The sequence below is a fragment of the Ranitomeya variabilis genome, chromosome 3 (assembly GCF_051348905.1).
Source record: "Ranitomeya variabilis isolate aRanVar5 chromosome 3, aRanVar5.hap1, whole genome shotgun sequence".
In the NCBI taxonomy this organism is placed as follows: Eukaryota; Metazoa; Chordata; class Amphibia; order Anura; family Dendrobatidae; genus Ranitomeya; species Ranitomeya variabilis.
This window is the reverse complement of record NC_135234.1, coordinates 708,248,339-708,269,149: the sequence shown is the minus strand read 5'-3', so window position 1 is coordinate 708,269,149 and position 20,811 is coordinate 708,248,339. Positions and strand designations below refer to the sequence as shown.

At 44.9% G+C, this 20,811-nt stretch overlaps 1 protein-coding gene across 1 annotated transcript in view; it reads left to right on the top strand.

The window, feature by feature from the left end:
• The window catches only part of B3GLCT (beta 3-glucosyltransferase), a 530,741-nt gene that overhangs the window by 354,233 nt on the left and 155,697 nt on the right, over positions 1–20,811 (top strand). Inside the window, exons 6-7 of the mRNA XM_077298263.1 lie at positions 10,567–10,678; positions 13,451–13,587. Of these exons, the coding sequence (XP_077154378.1) occupies positions 10,567–10,678; positions 13,451–13,587 (249 nt within the window). The remainder of the gene's footprint in view (positions 1–10,566; positions 10,679–13,450; positions 13,588–20,811) is intronic.

The following is a 20,811-nucleotide window of genomic DNA, read 5'->3' as shown; positions in this document are numbered from 1 at the left end:
CACGTTTTCCGGCCGCAGTGACCTCTCGTCACTTTTGTCACCTATAGTGGCATCCTCCATCACTTTTGCCAGCTACACTGGCCCTTCACTCCTGTCATTTCTGCCGGCCGCAGGGGCCCCCTCATCCTCTTTGTCGGTCGACTGCAGTGACACACAATCCTTCCCCTCACCCCTTTTACATTACTCACCCTAAACCAACATTAAATTATTGGGTTTGTACCTGAAATATCAGGACAGCCCTTTCAGATTCAGGACTGCTGCTAACTGTGGATAAACATAATAGGATGTTGATTACATGATATAAATGGTTAGGTGATGTGGTGGGATAGGTCAGGTGAACATATTTCTTAAAATTGACGTATATGAAGTGAAAAAATGGGAGAGCGTAAAGATCTCATGGGTTTTGACAAAGCGTCAAATTGTGGTGGTTAGATAATTGGATCAAAGCATATCCAAAATGTCAGTTCTTGTAGAGCATTCCCGGCATTAGATCTGAGCTGCAGTTCTCAGCAATAGCCAGTACACAGTATACGGATATACACAGCTGTGCTGTTCCAGCTGTGCTGTTCCAGCTCCGCTCACGGTTTATATCCCGCTAGAGCTGATCAGCAGAGGCGCCCTAGTGGGAGATCCCAATCCATCTGATTTTGATGATCTGTTCCAAGTATAGGTCATTAATATCATAAACCCTGACAACACTCTTCAGTAATTTGTGTCATTTTCTGCTGATTTTCTTCTCTGCAATTCATCACACAGAATGCATAATGCCTATGGGAGGAAACAAATACATTCCTTGTTCATTGGCCCAAACCCCGAATATTGTGTGTAGATTGACCCCACCACATAGTTTTTCATGTAGTACATTCACATCTCATCAAGTTTGAATTTTGCAATTGTGTTCTGGAAAATTGTGCATCTATATGCTATGTTTTCGTGATATGTGATCCTTACTTTACCAGCAGATTCATTATCATAAATGTCTCATGGATATAAAGGTCAGAGATTTCAGTTTTAGAACTGAGTAAAATTTAAAGTGATGCAATTTCTGATAATTACGTCCTTGGAGAAAAAGAAATCAAATATTTAGTATTCTGATTATTGTAAAAGAACATTGTATTACTGGGGGTAATGGCTCCGAAACGTCTTGTGTAACATTGATTTGAACTGTATTGTTTAGAAGCATTTCTAAAGCCTTCATATTCAGAGCTTGACTTCAGATACACATTTATGGCCATAACTACCAGGGTCGCAGGCATGGCAGCTGCTAATGCATCCCATATGTGACCACCTTCATTTTACAGGTGGGAACACATGAGTTGGTCTCCTATTGTTCTCCTTTTTCTTTCCCTTTACTTACTGCAGCATGTAACACATAAAGAAAACATTTTTTGTTTGGAGTAGAAAATTAACTTATTCACTAATAAATTAATATACTGTATGCCAGGGATGCCCAATCTGTGGCTCGCGGGTCCATGATCTGTGGTTCATGGCGTTACATTAGCACTAGGTGTAACAAACAGCCCTGAAAAGCAAGTGATTAGTCCTGGACAGAAGAGCAGATCTAGATGCTCATAAACTGGCTTATGGGTTGGGGAGATAAAGTTTAGTAAGCTGGGAAAGTATTATACTGCCAGCTAAAACTCTGCTTGAAGTGGATGCAATAGTGTGATGGCACAGTGTGCCTGATGCAAGAATACCAAGTGTGGATGAAGTGATATCTGGTGATATCTATGGGGATGTTTTGACTGTTACTGGTAATGAGGGCTCTGGATGTGGCTTGCAACCAAGGCAAGAAACGGAGGCGTAGCTAGGGGTTTGCTTTGGGGGGAGCAAAACCCAAAAAATTGCACTTCCTATAGGCCTCTATACAGTAAAATGCACTCTTCATAGGCAGACTCTATATAGTATAATGTGTTATGATCCTAGTGGCTTAGGATCACAAATCTAACCAGCTAAGTAGAAAATAATAGGACGAGCTCTGGGGATGTGGTAACTGGACTAACCGCAAACCTGATCCTAACCGCACACACTATAGGCAGCCGTGGAACGTTTCCTGAAATCCTAGACGTCTCTTCACGGCCTGAGAAACTGACTACCCCTAAAGAGAAAGTAAAGACCTCACTTGCCTCAGAGAAATCCCCCAGAGATATAGATGCCCCCCACAAATAATAACGGTGAGTTAAGAGGAAAAGACAAACGCAGAGATGAAACAGGTTAAGCAAATGAGGCCCGCTAACGCTAGATAGCAGAAAATAGCAAGGGATCTGTGCGGTCAGTAAAAAACCCTATGCAAAAATATCCACGCACAGAATGCGAGAACCCCCACACCAACTAACGATGTGGGGGGAGCAACTCAGCACCCCAGAGCACAAGCAAGCAGGGAAATCACATATTAGCAAGCTGGACAAAAACTCATCATATACTAGGAAACATCTTGAACACAGATGAGCAAAAATAAGCAAACAGAACTTAGCTTCTCTTGGAGAGACTGATAACGGATGTAGACAGGAGCAATCAGAATAGCACTGAATACAACGGCAACAGGCAAGGAATGAAGGACCAGGTGGATTAAATAGGAAACCTAACTAGCAGAAGACGAGACAGCTGATCCTGCCAGAAACCTGCAAAATAATAAAAAGAGCCACCAGGAGGAGCCCAAAGAGAGAACTCACACAGTACCACTCATGACCACAGGAGGGAGCCCGGAAACAGAGTTCACAACAGTACCCCCCCCTTGAGGAGGGGTCACCGAACCCTCACCAGAACCCCCAGGGCGATCAGGGTGAGCCACATGGAGGGCACGAACCAAATTGGCCGCATGAACATCAGAGGCGACAACCCAGGAATTATCCTCCTGACCATAGCCCTTCCACTTAACCAAATACTGAAGCCTCCGTCTTGAAATACGAGAATCCAAGATCTTCTCCACCACGTATTCCAATTCTCCCTCAACCAGCACCGGAGCAGGAGGCTCAACAGAAGGAACCACAGGCACCACATACCTCCGCAACAAAGACCTATGGAACACATTATGGATGGTAAACGATGCCGGGAGGTCCAAGCAGCAAAATGACACAGGGTTGAGGATTTCCAAAATTTTATAAGGACCGATAAAACGAGGTTTAAACTTAGGAGAAGAAACCTTCATAGGAACATAACGAGAAGACAACCACACCAAATCCCCCACACGAAGTCGGGGACCCACACAGCGACGACGGTTAGTAAAGCGCTGAGCCTTCTCTTGTGACAACATCAAATTGTCCACCACATGGTTCCAAATCTGCTGCAACCTATCCACCACAGAATCCACCCCAGGACAGTCAGAAGACTCAACCTGACCCGAGGAAAAACGAGGATGAAAACCAGAATTACAAAAAAAAGGCGAAACCAAAGTAGCCAAACTAGCCCGATTATTAAGGGAAAATTCGGCCAATGGCAAAAAAGCCACCCAATCATCCTGGTCAGCAGAAACAAAACATCTCAAATAAGTTTCCAAGGTCTGGTTAGTTCGCTCGGTTTGGCCATTCGTCTGAGGATGGAAGGCCGACGAAAAAGACAAATCAATGCCCATCTTAGCACAAAAGGACCGCCAAAATCTGGACACAAACTGGGATCCTCTGTCAGACACAATGTTTTCAGGGATGCCGTGCAGACGAACCACATTCTGAAAAAATAACGGAACCAAATCGGAGGAAGAAGGCAACTTAGGCAAGGGCACCAAATGGACCATTTTAGAAAAACGATCACAAACCACCCAGATGACAGACATTCTCTGAGAGACCGGAAGATCCGAAATAAAATCCATGGAAATATGCGTCCAATGCCTCTTAGGAACCGGCAAAGGCAAAAGCAAACCACTGGCACGAGAACAGCAAGGCTTAGCCCGAGCACAAATCCCACAGGACTGCACAAAGGAACGCACATCCCGCGACAAGGAAGGCCACCAGAAGGATCTAGCCACCAAATCTCTGGTACCAAAAATCCCAGGATGACCCGCCAACACTGAAGAATGGACCTCGGAAATAACTCTGCTGGTCCATCTATCTGGGACAAACAGTCTCTCTGATGGACAACGGTCAGGTCTATCCGCCTGAAATTCCTGTAACACCCGTCGCAAATCTGGGGAAATGGCAGACAAAATTACCCCCTCTTTGAGGATACCAACCGGCTCAGAAACTCCAGGGGAATCAGGCACAAAACTCCTAGAAAGAGCATCAGCCTTCACGTTCTTCGAACCAGGAAGGTACGAGACCACGAAATCGAAACGTGAGAAAAACAACGACCAACGAGCCTGTCTAGGATTCAACCGCTTGGCCGACTCAAGATAAATCAAATTTTTATGATCAGTCAAGACCACCACACGATGCTTAGCTCCCTCTAGCCAGTGTCGCCACTCCTCAAATGCCCACTTCATTGCCAACAACTCCCGATTACCAACATCATAATTTCATTCAGCCGGCGAAAATTTTCTTGAAAAGAAGGCACATGGCTTCATCACAGAGCAATCAGAGCTTCTCTGTGACAAAACAGCCCCTGCTCCAATTTCAGAAGCATCAACCTCGACCTGGAAGGGAAGAGAGACATCTGGCTGACATAAAACTGGAGCCGAAGAAAACCGGCGCTTCAGCTCCTGAAAGGCCTCAACGGCCGCAGGAGACCAGTTAGTCACATCAGAACCCTTCTTGGTCAAATCTGTCAAAGGTTAACAACACCAGAAAAATTAGCAATGAAGCGACGGTAAAAATTAGCAAAACCCAAGAACTTCTGAAGACTCTTAACCGATGTAGGTTGAGTCCAATCATGAATAGCCTGGACCTTGACTGGGTCCATCTCAATAGAAGAAGGAGAAAAAATAAAGCCCAAAAAGGAAACTTTCTGGACTCCGAAGAGACATTTGGAACCCTTCACAAACAAGGCATTGGCACGCAGGACCTGAAATACCATCCTGACCTGCTTCATATGGGATTCCCAATCATCTGAAAAGACCAAAATATCATCCAGATACACAATCATAAATTTATCCAGATATTCTCGGAAGATATCGTGCATGAAGGACTGAAACACAGAAGGGGCATTAGAAAGTCCAAAAGGCATCACCAAGTACTCAAAATGGCCTTCGGGCATATTAAATGCTGTTTTCCATTCATCGCCCTGTTTTATACGCACAAGATTATACGCACCGCGAAGATCTATCTTGGTGAACCAACTAGACCCCCTAATCCGAGCAAACAGATCAGACAACAATGGTAAGGGATACTGGAATTTGACCGTGATTTTATTTAGAAGGCGATAATCTATACAGGGTCTCAACGAACCATCCTTCTTGGCCACAAAAAAGAATCCCGCACCAAGAGGGGACGAGGAGGGGCGAATATGTCCCTTCTCCAAAGACTCCTTTACATAGCTCCGCATAGCGGCATGCTCTGGTACAGACAAATTAAACAGTCGTCCCTTAGGGAACTTGCTACCAGGAATCAAATTTATAGCACAATCACAATCCCTATGAGGAGGTAGGGCACTGGATTTGGGCTCATCAAATACATCCTGGTAGTCCGACAAAAACTCAGGGACTACAGAAGGAGTAGAGGAAGCAATTGATACCAAGGGAGCATCGCCATGAATTCCCTGGCAACCCCAACTCAACACAGACATAGCTTTCCAATCCAGGACTGGATTATGAGCCTGCAACCATGGCAGACCCAACACGACAACGTCATGCAAATTATATAACACAAGAAAGCGAATCACCTCCTGATGTGCAGGAGTCATACACATGGTCAATTGAGTCCAGTATTGAGGTTTATTCTTGGCCAATGGTGTAGCATCAATTCCCTTCAATGGAATAGGGAACTGTAATGGCTCAAGGATAAAACCACAGCGCTTGGCAAATGACAAATCCATCAGATTCAGGGCGGCACCTGAATCTACAAAAGCCATAACTGAGTAGGATGACAGAGAGCAAATCAAAGTAACAGACAAAATGAATTTAGGCTGTACAGTACCAATGGTGACAGATCTAGCAAAGTTTTTTGTGCGCTTAGAGCATGCTGAGATAACATGAGCTGAATCACCACAGTAAAAGCACAACCCATTCTGACGTCTATGATTTTGCCGTTCAATTCTGGTCAGAATCCTATCACATTGCATAGACTCAGGTTTCTGTTCAGAAAACACCGCCAGATGGTGCGCAGGTTTGCGCTCCCGCAAACGCCGATCAATCTGAATGGCCAAAGCCATTGACTCATTCAGACTCGCAGGCGTGGGGAACCCCACCATAACATTCTTAATGGCTTCAGAAAGACCTTCTCTGAAATTTGCAGCCAGGGCACACTCATTCCATTGAGTAAGCACCGACCATTTCCGAAATTTTTGACAATACACCTCAGCTTCATCCTGACCCTGAGAGAGAGCCAGCAAGGCCTTTTCTGCCTGGTTCTCCAGATTAGGTTCCTCATAAAGCAATCCAAGCGCCAGAAAAAACGCATCCACATTCAGCAATGCAGGATCTCCTGGCGCCAGGGAGAAGGCCCAATCTTGAGGGTCGCCGCGTAACAGGGAGATAACAATTCTAACTTGCTGAGCGGAATCACCAGAGGAACGAGGTCTCAAAGAAAGAAATAATTTACAATTATTCTTAAAATTCAGAAACCTAGATCTATCTCCAGAAAAAAACTCAGGAATAGGTACTTTTGGCTCAGACATAGGACTGTGAACAACAAAATCCTGAATGCTTTGCACCCTTGCAGCAAGATGATCCACACTAGAAGTCAGACTCTGAATATCCATGTCTGCAGCAGAACTCAAAGCCACCCAGAGATTAAGGGGAGGAGAGAAGCAGGACAGACTGCAGAGCAGAAAAAAAAAATTGAACTCAGGATTTCTCTTATCCCACTTTTGCGATGCATTTAACACTTTTGGCCTGTTGCACTGTTATGATCCTAGTGGCTTAGGATCACAAATCTAACCAGCTAAGTAGAAAATAATAGGACGAGCTCTGGGGATGTGGTAACTGGACTATCCGCAAACCTGATCCTAACCGCACACACTATAGGCAGCCGTGGAACGTTTCCTGAAATCCTAGACGTCTCTTCACGGCCTGAGAAACTGACTACCCCTAAAGAGAAAGTAAAGACCTCACTTGCCTCAGAGAAATCCCCCAGAGATATAGATGCCCCCCACAAATAATAACGGTGAGTTAAGAGGAAAAGACAAACGCAGAGATGAAACAGGTTAAGCAAATGAGGCCCGCTAACGCTAGATAGCAGAAAATAGCAAGGGATCTGTGCGGTCAGTAAAAAACCCTATGCAAAAATATCCACGCAGAGAATGCGAGAACCCCCACACCAACTAACGATGTGGGGGGAGCAACTCAGCACCCCAGAGCACAAGCAAGCAGGGAAATCACATATTAGCAAGCTGGACAAAAACTCATCATATACTAGGAAACATCTTGAACACAGATGAGCAAAAATAAGCAAACAGAACTTAGCTTCTCTTGGAGAGACTGATAACGGATGTAGACAGGAGCAATCAGAATAGCACTGAATACAACGGCAACAGGCAAGGAATGAACGACCAGGTGGATTAAATAGGAAACCTAACTAGCAGATGACGAGACAGCTGATCCTGCCAGAAACCTGCAAAATAACAAAAAGAGCCACCAGGAGGAGCCCAAAGAGAGAACTCACACAGTACCACTCATGACCACAGGAGGGAGCCCGGAAACAGAGTTCACAACAATAATGCTCTCCCCATAGGCCGACTCTATATAGTATAATGCACCCACCATTGGCATATTCTATTTAGTATAATGCACGCCCATATGCCTCCATATAGTATAATGCATTCCTTATAGGCAGACTCTATATATTATCATGCAGTCCCAATAGGCAGACTCTATTTAGTATAATGCACTCCCCATAAGCAGACCCTACATAGTATAATGCACTCCCCATAGGCAGGCTATATACAGTATAATGAACTCTCCATAAAATATAAATACAATACTCACCTCTCCTTCTTGTTCCCCCACTGCTCTAAGCACCCGCTCATCTCAGGACAGCGGGCATCAAGTAATGACACCGTCGCTATCAGTGTCTGTGCTAGGGATGTCAGATGCAATCATGGGAGAGGGAGCGAGACGCTCCCTGTCTGATTAGTGCTTTCAAGTGTATCGGTTTCCAGCTGATACAGTTGAACTTTCAATAGCGAGCGGGTATCACGATGCTGGCTCTGGGCCCCCACTCCTGCTCAAGGGCCCCATAGTGGCCTGGTGGCAGTGCATGGAGATAAACACTGCGAAAGAGCAGGGAGACTAACTATATGGGCGCGTTGCGCATGCCTATTCAGTTGACAGTAGTTTAGCTTCCAGTGGACCCATTACCGTGCGGGGCCCTTTGCCCCCCCTGGTAGCTACGCTACTGGTAAGAAAGGTTGGGGTCCCTGAATGTGTGCAGTCATTTGCTAAGAACAATGCACTAGAGTTTACCTATGATGTCACTTAAAGGGAACCTGTGAGGTCCATTAATGCGATTACCCTGCAGATATAGGCTTAATCTGCAGGTTAATGCCATTGTGAAGGTGTCTGTCCGCAGTACTGAAAGTATTTGACCTTGGAGGAAATTAATTTTCTCTCCCAGGAGCCGCCAGCTTTCAGTCATTCAGGTCCAGAGTAATTACAGTTGCCACTGACAGCACTGAGCACGGCAGCGGTAAGCAAATCTCGGCAGTGATTGACAGCTCGCTCTGCACTGCTGTGTTCCTGAGCCGGCTGTCAGTGCCGGGATGTGCCTACAGTGCTGTGAGCAGTGACTGTAATTGCTTCAGACATACGTGAATGACTGTAAGCTCCAGGTGGAGAGAAAATTTATTTTCTATCGGGTGCTGCATTTTCAGTTCAGTGGCCGGGAATCTTCATAATGTTATTGTTCTGCAGATTAGCCCTATATCTGCAGGTTATTAGCATTATAGGGCATTACCAGTTCCATTACAGTACCTCTGACTGGAATACCCATTTATCACCTATCCACAGGATGAGTGATAACTTCTGGATCCGTAGAGGTGGGATTACTTAGGAGAGTAGAGGTCTGTTTACTGAGACCCAAACACCCCAACTGATCGCCAGAAGCGGGCACTTTTTTATTGTTAGAATGGAACAGCAGTGGTCATGCTCGACTGCCGCTCCCTTCATTCTCTAAGGGACTGCCGCCATGCTGTACTCCTCATTCTGGGCAGTCGCATAAGAAATGAATGAGTGGCAGACTTGCCTGCAAAATGCCGCTCTATTTTGGCAGGGATAAAAGTGCTATGTTCAGTCAATCGATGGGCGATTCCAGCAGTTGGACTCACACTGTTCTAGAACCTATCAACAATCTGGGGAATAGATTATGGCAACTACCTACTGAATATCCCTTTAAATATTCCCCTGTCATGTTATATAGGGTGTTTTCTTTCCATATTAGATTGAGAAACAAAAGTAAAATTACACCCCCAACTGAAAATGGGAAAATACACAAAATTATTGCTAATCTGGCAAAATGTTTACAATCCTTTGCCCCCTCATACAGTCACAGAAGAGCTGTGCCTGTAACGAAGTGCTTGTGTTTCCCCCATGGTAAATGCACCCCTGGAGACACAGTTTTAACTATCATTTGGCCAGTTTTAGTGACAATCACTGTAGATAAATGGACAGAATTATTATAGATGTCATCAATAGAGTGGTTTGCCAGGATTTGAAAAACATGGCTATTTTGTGAAACTGTTCCTCTGGTTGTCTATGGTTTTGCAGATCAAACGTTTCCACTTCAGTAGAGCTGAGCTGCAGTATCGGTAAAAAAACGTATACACACATTTTCTTGAAGAAATAAGCTATTTTTGGGAGGAGAATACAGTGAAACGTGGCTATCTCTAGCAGACAAACAATGAAAACGAGCGGTGGCGCTCACCCATGATCACTGCATTCAACAGAACATCTCAAATGCCTGTCCAGTGAATTGATGATTACCTGTAAGATAAGGATAACCCTTTAACTATACCCTGTCAAGATATATTGGACAGAAAGCTGTAGCTGAACATTACAGTCGAAGGGAGCGACAACTGCAGATATCTAGTGATAAGTAATTGGCAGTTAAATATCTGATTTGCTTATTTTTTTCTAAAATTTAGGTTGAAAAGAATTTGATAACAACTGAAGATACATTAGAAGTGATACGTGAATTAATTATTGTGTTATTGTATGGGTGTTACATGCACCATATCTTTTCTTTTGACACTTGGAGAAGAAATATTAATCAGTTTTCGCATAAAATAAAATGATCACCTATCCACAATTTTTTCCTGACTGTCTGTATTCAGTTTGTTTCCAAACTTTTTTCCTCTTTTTTATCTATTGTTCATTTAAAAAAAAAAAAAAGACCTACTTCTGCCTGGACTCTATGAATTTATTGTGGTGTTTCCTTGTTTAGTACTTTGAGTGCACCAGGGTGTATTCTTTGTGTCCTGTTTTTAACTTCACCATTTGAAACTGTTTTTGTTGCCATCATTCTCATAAATATTCATCTGTTAAAGTTTTGCAGATAATTTTGGCAAAAATTCTTCCTGGATATTTTTCTGTGAAGAAGACACATCAGTGAGCCTTAGAAATCTTCTAGAAACACTGCAGAGATTCGACAACTCTCAGGTATGATGACTTAATCAGTGTTTATTACAAATTTTCAATCAAATATCAGTGCAGCCAAGGAAAAAATACATTTAGGAGATATCAGCAGAAACCAATCCAAAATTAAATTTAAGACACCCTGTAGAGCAAAGTAGAAATTATTAGCACAAATCCAGTCCCAAAACCACCTCCAGTTCCCGCAATGTAGACACTTCTCAACCAAGAATATACTATAACTAGATGGTGGCCCGATTCTAACGCATCGGGTATTCTAGAATATGCATGTCCACATAGTATATTGCCCAGTGACGTAGTATATTGCCCAGTGACGTAGTATATTGCCCAGTGACGTAGTATATTGCCCAGTGATGTAGTATATTGCACAGCCACGTAGTATATTGCCCAGTGACGTAGTATACAGCACAGAGCCACGTAGTATATTGCACAGCCACGTATGTCACAGGTTAAAAAATAAAAAATAAACATATACTCACCTTCCGAGGGGCCCCTTGTAGTTCTGTCGCCTGTGTTCGGTTCAGGCGGCAGCTTCCGGTCCGAGGGTGCGATGACGTCGTGGTCACATGACTGTGACGTCATGTCAGGTCCTTCTTGCGCCGGCGCGCAGGGCCTGTGATGACGTCACGGTCATATGACCGTGAAGTCATGGCAGGTCCTTGTCGCACACCAACCTTAGCACCGGAACCTGCCGCTTGCATGGACCGGTCACCGGAGCGTCGGAAAGGCGGCGGAAGGTGAGTATATAATGATTTTTTTTTTTTTTATATTATTTTTAACATTAGATGTTTTTACTATTGAGGCTGCATAGGCAGCCTCAATAGTAAAAACTTGGTCACACAGGGTTAATAGCGGCGGTAACGGAGTGAGTTACCTGCGGCATAACGCGGTCCGTTACCGCTGGCATTAACCCTGTGTGAGCGGTGACTGCGGGGAGTATGGAGCGGGCGCTGGGCAGTGACTGCAGGGGAGTAGGGAGGGACTAATCGGACTGTGCCCGTCGCTGATTGGTCGCGGCAGCCATGACAGGCAGCTGGCGAGACCAATCAGCGAATAAATATCCGTGACGGAAGTTGCCGACAGAAAGACGGAAGTACCCCTTAGACAATTATATATATAGATGAAATAACGTCACAAACATAAATCGGTGAAAGAGGATATATGTATTATAGTGGATTAATATATGTGAAAGGCAGGACTGCATGGTAGCATTGATGTCTATGGCTATTTTTCCTCTAGTATGAATTGAGAAGTAATTCTAGCAAACAAATGAATAAATAAAAGGTAAGACTACTGGAGAGTAGGTTGAGAAATAGAAGGAATATAGGAAATAGAACAAATGACAGTCAGGAAAAAGGATAAGAGAGAGAGAAAAATGGATTAAGGGGGAAGGAAGAGAGAAAGCAAAAGAGGGGAACATTTTGTCAATTTACACCCAGAATTTATGCAAATAGTTTCTGGAAGCCAGACGTGTCCTGAAAAGGATCTAGGACCATCAGACCTGTAAGAACATTTCATTTGTATTGATATACAGTATACCTTCATTCTATGTAGTTGGGATATCTCCCGCGATCATTCAGGCAGTATTGGGTGCTCCGAAAATCTCCAGTATCATGGAATGCCTGATCAGGATAGATAGATAAGTGAGCAATTTGGGAATAGTTTAATATTCTTAGGCATGTCTTCTTAATTGAAATGATTTGAGACTATCTGTGGAAGAAACGACTTCTGATAAAGTAGTATGCTCGGTTATAAAAAAAGTAAGCAATTCATCTTGTTCCCTCATGAGAGAGGTGAACCTTGTAGTGTTCAGCATTTACAGGCACAGCACTATGTAGGCTTGTCTGAATCCACAGGCTTAATTCTCCTAGGATTGGATTCGAGACTTGCTTCATGTGCAGAATACAATATGGATCTATCAATGATTCATCTAGTTTTTTGGATTATCCAAGAAGCCTTTTAGCTGCACTGGTTCCCTTAAATTAGCTCTTAAAAGGCTATTACAATCTTCATTTATTTTGTAACTTAAATGTTATTCCCTTAATGAAAATGTCATGAAATACTTGGTATACGAATGTGTAATGTGACTAACATAAGGGTCTGTTCACTTATGTTTTTCTAGTATTTTTGATGACAAGACATTGGGCAGCCTGCAGATTTATTCTTGCCATCAGAAATACCAGAATCCCAACAAATACAGTTGTAAATTAATGGGAAGCTCAGAATTGATTGGAAACCAATTAGGGTCCTCTGTTGTGATTACAATTTTTCTTTTTTCTTTACTTTTGATGCTTTTAAAATGAAGTACGGTAACTTTGCGGATAGTTTTGTTCAAGTCTCGTACAGTTTTGTGTCTGAACACGTATGCATCCCCACGGTAACAGACTACAAACAAACCCTCTGTAGTCGGGTCTTGAAGTTTTACTTTTTCATCTGTTGCCTACTTCTTGCTAACCTACTGCCTTAATGATGGCTAGATGACCAAGCTACAGAAGGCTTTTTGTAGACTCTTACAATGGAGAGGAGACACAAAACAACTATAGGAGCTTTCAGTTAAGACTTGAAAACCTGAAAGAAAGTGAAGAATGAAAACTGGCTGTGCCAGAAAGTGTTTAATATTGGCTGCTGCTATTAGATCGATTTGGATGTTTTGTTATTATTGTTCTGTCAATATCTATAGTCATTAGAAAGTAATCTACTGTATCAGTTATTTATCTCTCATTTTTGCTTATAAACTATCGTCTCTTAAACTTGTCCATTTCCTTCTTTTCTTTGTAGAATTATTTTTTGGGGAAATCCTTATATGATGAAGAGTCTACTATCATTCATCATTATGCCTTTGCCGAAGACCCTACATTTTTTAAGTATCCTGATTTTTCTGCTGGCTGGGCTCTTAGTATGCCACTTGTGAGAAGGTAATATTTTTTTTAGATTCTTTTTTGCATAATAAAATGCTAAAGGAGCGCTTTTTTTCTACTTAGTATTCATAAATAAAACTCATGCAAAGTTATGAAAACAATTTTATGGTGAACCATTGAGTTATTATTCCATTATGCCTCCACTTTCCATGATTTATAGGGCTCTACGGGGATTTAATATTGCATGAAAAAGAAGGTGTGTCTCCTGGTTGCACTATAAAATAAAGTTCAGCAACACTTAACGAGCTGAACACTTTCTTTGTATAGTTCATCAGCAGATTGCTTTCTTCTTGAGATATTGCAGTACAGACCTGAGAGTGAAAAGAAGCGCTGAGGCATGGCTCGATGACAGCTTGCTGCTTTATATATTTAATTAGGGAAAATTATACTTGTGTGAGTCCAGCATGTTTTAGGCCTCTTTCACACTTCCGTTTTTTACAATCAGTCACAATCCGTCAAAATGTTGAAAGGATGGATCCCGTTCAGATTGTAAAAAACTGATGCACTGGATCCGTTTTTTTGATGGATCCGTCGAGGCAGTTGCCGGAATTTAAGGCTATATGCACACAATGTGTTGTGTATGCGTTTTCGCTGCGAAACACATACACAACGCATACACAACCCATTGAATTCCTGCGGCACCCGCAGCCTTCCTGATCCTCGTGATGCTCCCGGCAGCTCCCGTTCCGAGTGATGCCTTGCGAGACAATGACCTGTGATGACGTAGCTGTTTCGCGTGATGCTACATTATCTGGGGTCATTTCGCAAGGCATCACTGGGAACGGGAGCTTCCGGGAGCATCGCGATGAGCGGGAATGCTGCGGGGGCCGCCGGAAGGTGAGAATATCACGATTTCTTATTTTTTTATTTAACATAGGCAGCATCAATAGTAAAAAGAGAGAGTGCGCGAGAGAGAATTTCCCTGACTGGAAATTCTTCCACGCATGCTCAGTTTCTAAAGACTAAATCTGTCGCTGGATTCCTGCTTTTGACAGTCAGCGACGGATCCTGCACCCATAGGCTTCCATTATAGCCAACGACAGACGCCGCAGGATCCGTCGCTGTCCGACTTTTCGACGTACAAAAAAAGTTCCTCTGTGCATTGTCTCTGCCCGACGGACACCGATTTTACGACGGATCCAGCGCACGACGGATGAAACGGAAGGCCATCTGTCACAATTCTTCGCTAATACAAGTCTATGAGAAAAAAAACAAATCCAGGAGAAACATTTGCTGGATCCGTTTTTTTCTAAAAACGACGGATTGTGACTGATGACAAAAAACAGAAGTGTGAAAGAGGCCTAACTCCTGAAGAAGGTGCAAAAGAGCAAGTAGTCGTTAAGGAAATTCTCAATGCATGATCTGCACTCTTCTTTGGCTCCATCTTATAAGATTGTTCTTGTCCAAATAAAAGACGACTGGGAAGACACAAAGCGTAAATAAGATCTTATCTGGGTAAAATGCCAAAAGAAGTGTCTAATGGTGCTCACCTAGTCGGGATGTGTGCACACAACCACTAATGACGCTCAGGTTGCTGCAGACCCACTAATAGATGAAAGTGCAGGTAGTGGGAAAAACCAATATGTTAAAACTGTGATGCTATGTGGAAAAGATGAAGGATGCCGATCCGAGTGTAAGTGATTTGTCAACTCGTTTTGAAGTATACATACCTCTTCAGGACTACTACGATAAAAATGCATTCAGCAGCTGAATGTATATTTATCATGGCTGTCCTGAAGAAGAAGTATGCATACTTCGAAACGCGTTGACAAATAAATCACTTACACCAAGATTGTTCTTGTGTCTCCTAACTGCCCCATAAACTTTCTGTCTCGGACCAGTTCTGTATAGATGTTTGTTCACATAGGGCGAGGGATAAGTTGATGCCAAGGTACTTCCGGCACTTCTTTATATCTGTGGTCAAACAGTGCAACATTTTTAACTCCAGCATTCCCAATCTATTTACCTCCATTATCATTTAGGTAAATAAAGTGAAGCACCAATAGAAATATCATAAAATATACTTTATTAGACACAATTAAAAACTAAGAAAGGGTGCAAAAGGACAAAAAGAGGGATTATAAAAACCGCATTGTACTCGCATGACACTCGTCCGACTTTTCTGGATCAACATCGGACTGAATTTTTAAATTTTAGTGTGACTCCAGCCTTAGATTGTGGATCATTGCCATGAAAGAGTTTGCCAACAATTCTCATCAAATTATTATTATTATTATTATTATTCATTTTTATAGCGCCATTTATTCCATGGCGCTTTACATGTGAAATACGGGGCAAATATAGACAAATACATTAAACATGAGCAAAAACAAGGCACACGGGTACATAAGGAGGGAGGACCCTGCCCGCGAGGGCTCACAGTCTGCAGGGGATGGGTGATGATACACTACGAGAGGGCAGAGCTGGTTGTGCGGCGGTTCAGGATCACTGCAGGCTGTAGGCTTGTCGGAAGAGGTGAGTCTTCAGGTTCTTTTTGAAAGTTTCTATGGTAGGCGAGAGTCTGATGTGCTGGGGTAGAGAGTTCCAGAGTATGGGGGAAGCACGGGAGAAGTCTTGGATGCGGTTGTGGGAAGAAGAGATGAGAGGGGAGTAGAGAAGGAGGTCTTGAGAGGATCGGAGATTGCGTGTTGGTAGGTACCGGGAGATCATGTCACAGATGTATGGAGGAGATAGGTTGTGGATGGCTTTGTAGGTCATTGTGAGGGTTTTGAACTGGAGTCTCTGGGCGATAGGAAGCCAGTGAAGGGCTTGGCATAGGGGAGAGGCTGGGGAATAGCGGGGAGACAGGTAGATTAGTCGAGCAGCAGAGTGTAGGATGGATTGGAGTGGTGCCAGAGTGCTAGAGGGGAGTGCAGAGAGTAGGAGGTTGCAGTAGTCGAGGCGGGAGATGATAAGGGCATGCACTAGTGTTTTTGTGGTGTCACGGTCAAGGAATGCGCGGATCCGGGAAATGTTTTTGAGTTTGAGACGGCAGGAGGAGGCAAGGGCTTGGATATGTGGCTTGAAAGAGAGGGCAGAGTCGAGGATCACCCCGAGGTACCGGGCGTGTGGGACTAGGGAAAGTGAGCAGCCATTGACATTGATGGATAGGTCTGGTGGAGGGGTAGAGTGAGATGGGGGAAAGGTGATGAATTCTGTTTTGTCCATGTTCAGTTGTAGAAAGCGAGCAGAAAAGAAGGCTGAAATAGCAGACAGACAGTGCGGGATTTTGGTAAGTAAGGAGGTGAGGTCAGGTCCGGATAGGTAGATCTGCGTGTCATCAGCATAGAGATGGTACTGCACACCGTGGGATTCTATGAGCTGTCCCAGACCGAAGGTGTGGATGGAGAAAAGTAGGGGTCCTAGAACAGAGCCTCGAGGAACACCGACTGACAAGGGGCGAGGTGAGGAGGTTGTGTGGCGGAGGGAGACACTGAATGTCCGATCTGTCAGATATGATGAGATCCAGGAAAGGGCCAAGTCTGTGATGCCAAGAGATGAGAGGATTTGTAGCAGAAGGGAGTGGTCCACAGTGTCAAAGGCAGAAGACAGGTCCAGGAGAAGGAGGACAGAGTAGTGTCGCTTGTTCCTGGCAGTTAGTAGGTCATTGGTGACTTTAGTTAGGGCAGTTTCAGTTGAGTGATGGGAACGGAAGCCAGATTGTAATCGATCAAAGAGGGAGCAGGAGGAGAGGTGAGAGGACAGTTCAAGATGGATGTGTTGCTCCAGCAATTTGGAGGCATAAGGAAGAAGAGATATCGGGCGATAGCTAGACACAGAGGATGGGTCGAGGGAGGGCTTTTTGAGGATGGGTGTGATCTTGGCATGTTTGAAGGATGAGGGGAAGACACCTGTTGTGAGTGAGAGGTTGAAGAGGTGCGTTAGGGTTGGGATGAAGACCGTGGAGCGGTTAGGGATGAGGTGGGATGGGAGCGGGTCGAGCGTGCAGGTGGTGAGGTGTGATCTTGACAGGAGGGTGGAGAGTCTCATGTATGGGACTTTAAAAAAATAAAAAAATAAAATAACAAGAATAAACATTTCTCGCATTTCTGCTCTGTCAATGCCCTGCTCATCACCACTTTTTTATTGCATGCATGTTTTGTCCTCAGCACCTGACGAGGCAATGAATGGTCTGTGCGGTCATGTACCGTGTAGGATATATTGTCATGCATTGCTGTAAACTTGAAGCAGTAAGTGGGTGGGTGGAGACGCTTGGTAAACAAAGCAATAGTTGATGGATCCCATCGATGCAGTGATCATCTAATTTTTGCCTCATCACCAAGAATTTGGATCCAGCCCTCACCCAATGTGATGCACTTGATGAGACAGCCAGCACATACCGTAATTCTTTAGAGTAAGTTAGCTCTTAGTTTTGATGTGAATTTTTCTGGCTGAAATCTACGTGTTTTTTTAACACTGTTTTTGTGCAGTTTTTCTGTTTTTTTTCCAGTGTAGTTTTTGCTGCATTTTTAATTATCATATGAGATGTAGTAATAGGGTGTGCTTTTTTGAAAGATTTCCAATTTAAAAAGCTTACTAAAAAATACATCAAAAGCTATGTTCACAGAGCTTTTTGAGAAGTTTTTGGAGCAGAAATTGAGCAGTGAGTATTCCAGCCGCTGACCTTCAGCTTGCAAGTAGCGCATGGTGTCCCTGCCATGTGCTGCTTTCAAGCATAAAGCAGCTGCTGGCATTGGAACAAGACGCTGCAAGGGAGCGCTGGCAAGGTAACTGTAATAGGTTTTTTTTTATGTTTTCTGATGGGGCCATGCATACCAGGTTGGGGGTGGGGGTCAATCATACCGGGATAAGGATGGGGCCTTGCATATCAGGAGAGGGATGTGGGCCAATCATACCAGCATCCTATTAAAGAGAAATGAATATTCATTGCCCTCCACGCCCATTTCTCTTTAGCAGCAGGCACAGGAGTTAGGTGTAGCAGCTGGCTGCTGCCTCTGTGACGTGCTGCTCTGCCACTGCCTCACCTACCGACCACAGCCAGAGCTGGTACATCTGAACCATAAGACGCACCCCCAAAAAAGTGCGTCTTTTAGTCCGAAAATTACGGTAGTAGTTGCAAGCAGATTTGAATCAGTTTTTCATGTGAATCAGCTAGATAAATCAGCTAAAAAAAAATTGTGTGATCTTACCTTAAGAGTAGAATGGAATTCTTTACTTAAAGAGTGACTAAACTTTTTTTTTTTACCAGTTTATTTGCTGCTGTCTGCTGCATTGATATCACAATGTACTCATTTGAAGTACAGATGATGGCAGTGATTGGTGACGCACCTGTATCCTCCTCTCAGTTGTGCTTATCAGAATAATCTCGTACAACAGCTTATCCCCAGTGTTAAAGATCATTCAGATGTCAAAGACTGTTCTTGTACGCTAAAATCGGTCTGTGTTACTTCAGTGTGGTCAGTGTTAGTTTTTATCACCAAAGTGTGGTCTGAGATCATTAATTCTTCTCAGATGTAAAAAACAAATTGGAAGTTTCTCAAGGTTCTCGTTATCAAACAGACCATGAACAGTCCATGAAAAATTGACATCATGTAGCTGGATCCATAGAATTGCATTGGCAAGTTTGATCCAACACTCTGATCAATATCTGACAAGTCTCTATTAGTGATGAGCGAGTGTACTCATTGCTCGGGTTTTCCCGAGCACACTCGGGTGACCTCCGAGTATTTGTTATTGCTCGGAGATATAGTTTTCATCGCCTGAGTTGCATGATTTACGGCTTCCAGATACGCTGAATACATGTGAGGAATGCCTGTTTGTTAGGGAATTCCCACATGTATTCAGCGTATCTGGAAGACGTAAATCATGCAACTGAGGCGATGAAAACTATATCTCCGAGCAATAGCAAATACTCGGAGATCACCCGAGTGTGCTCGGGAAAATCCAAGCAACAAGTATACTCGCTCATCACTAGTCTCTATGCATTTGTGCGGTCCACTCGGTCTGGGAAAAAAACCAGACATGTGAATTACCCTATGCAGGGGCGTAACTACCGCGGTCGCGATTGCGACCGGGCCCAGCAGGTCAGGGGCCCAGGGCCGGCAGATCGGAGTCGTAGGAAGGCGGGGGGGGCGGGCCGCCCCGGGCGGCACAATGCGGGGGGCGGCACAATGCGGGGGGCGGCACAATGCGGGGGGTGGCACAATGCGGGGGGTGGGTCGCCGGCGGCGCAGAATTTACCTGTTCGAATGTCGGCTTCAGAAAAATGGCCGCCGCGATCTCCATCTGCGCACGCACGGCATCCCGTGGCCATTTTCCTGAAGCCCCGGGCAGCAGAGCACTCCACCTGCGCACGCGCGGCCTCAGGAGGATGGCCGCCCCCACCGATAACCAGAGAGAGCAGGATCGCGGTCAGGTAAGCAGAACTTGTTTTTTTTTTTTTATTGAGAGCGGCGATCCGGGGGGCCCAGGGCAGAAAGCTGGACACAGGGGGGCAGAAAGCTGGACACAGGGGGGCAGAAAGCTGGACACAGGGGGGCAGAAAGCTGGACACAGGGGGGCAGAAAGCTGGACACAGGGGGGCAGAAAGCTGGACACAGGGGGGCAGAAAGCTGGACAAAGGGGGGCAGAAAGCTGGACACAGGGGGGCAGAAAGCTGGACACAGGGGGCAGAAAGCTGGACACAGGGGGGCAGAAAGCTGGACACAGGGGGGCAGAAAGCTGGACACGGGGGCAGAAAGCTGGACACAGGGGGGCAGAAAGCTGGACACGGGGGCAGAAAGCTGGACACAGGGGGGCAGAAAGCTGGACACAGGGGGGCAGAAAGCTGGACACAGGGGGGCAGAAAGCTGGACACGGGGGCAGAAAGCTGGACACAGGGGGGCAGAACGCTGGACACAGGGGGGCAGAACGGTGGACACGGGCAGAACGCTAGGACACAGGGGCAGAACGCTGGACACTGGGGCAGAACGCTGGACACTGGGGCAGAACGCTGGACACTGGGGCAGAACGCTGGACACTGGGGCAGAACGCTGGACACTGGGGCAGAACGCTGGACACTGGGGCAGAACGCTGGACACTGGGGCAGAACGCTGGACACTGGGGCAGAACGCTGGACACTGGGGCAGAACGCTGGACACTGGGGCAGAACGCTGGACACTGGGGCAGAACGCTGGACACAGGGGCAGAAAGCTGGACACGGGCAGATTGCTGGACACGGGCAGAATGGAGAAACGGGGCATGATTGGAGACACAGGGGGC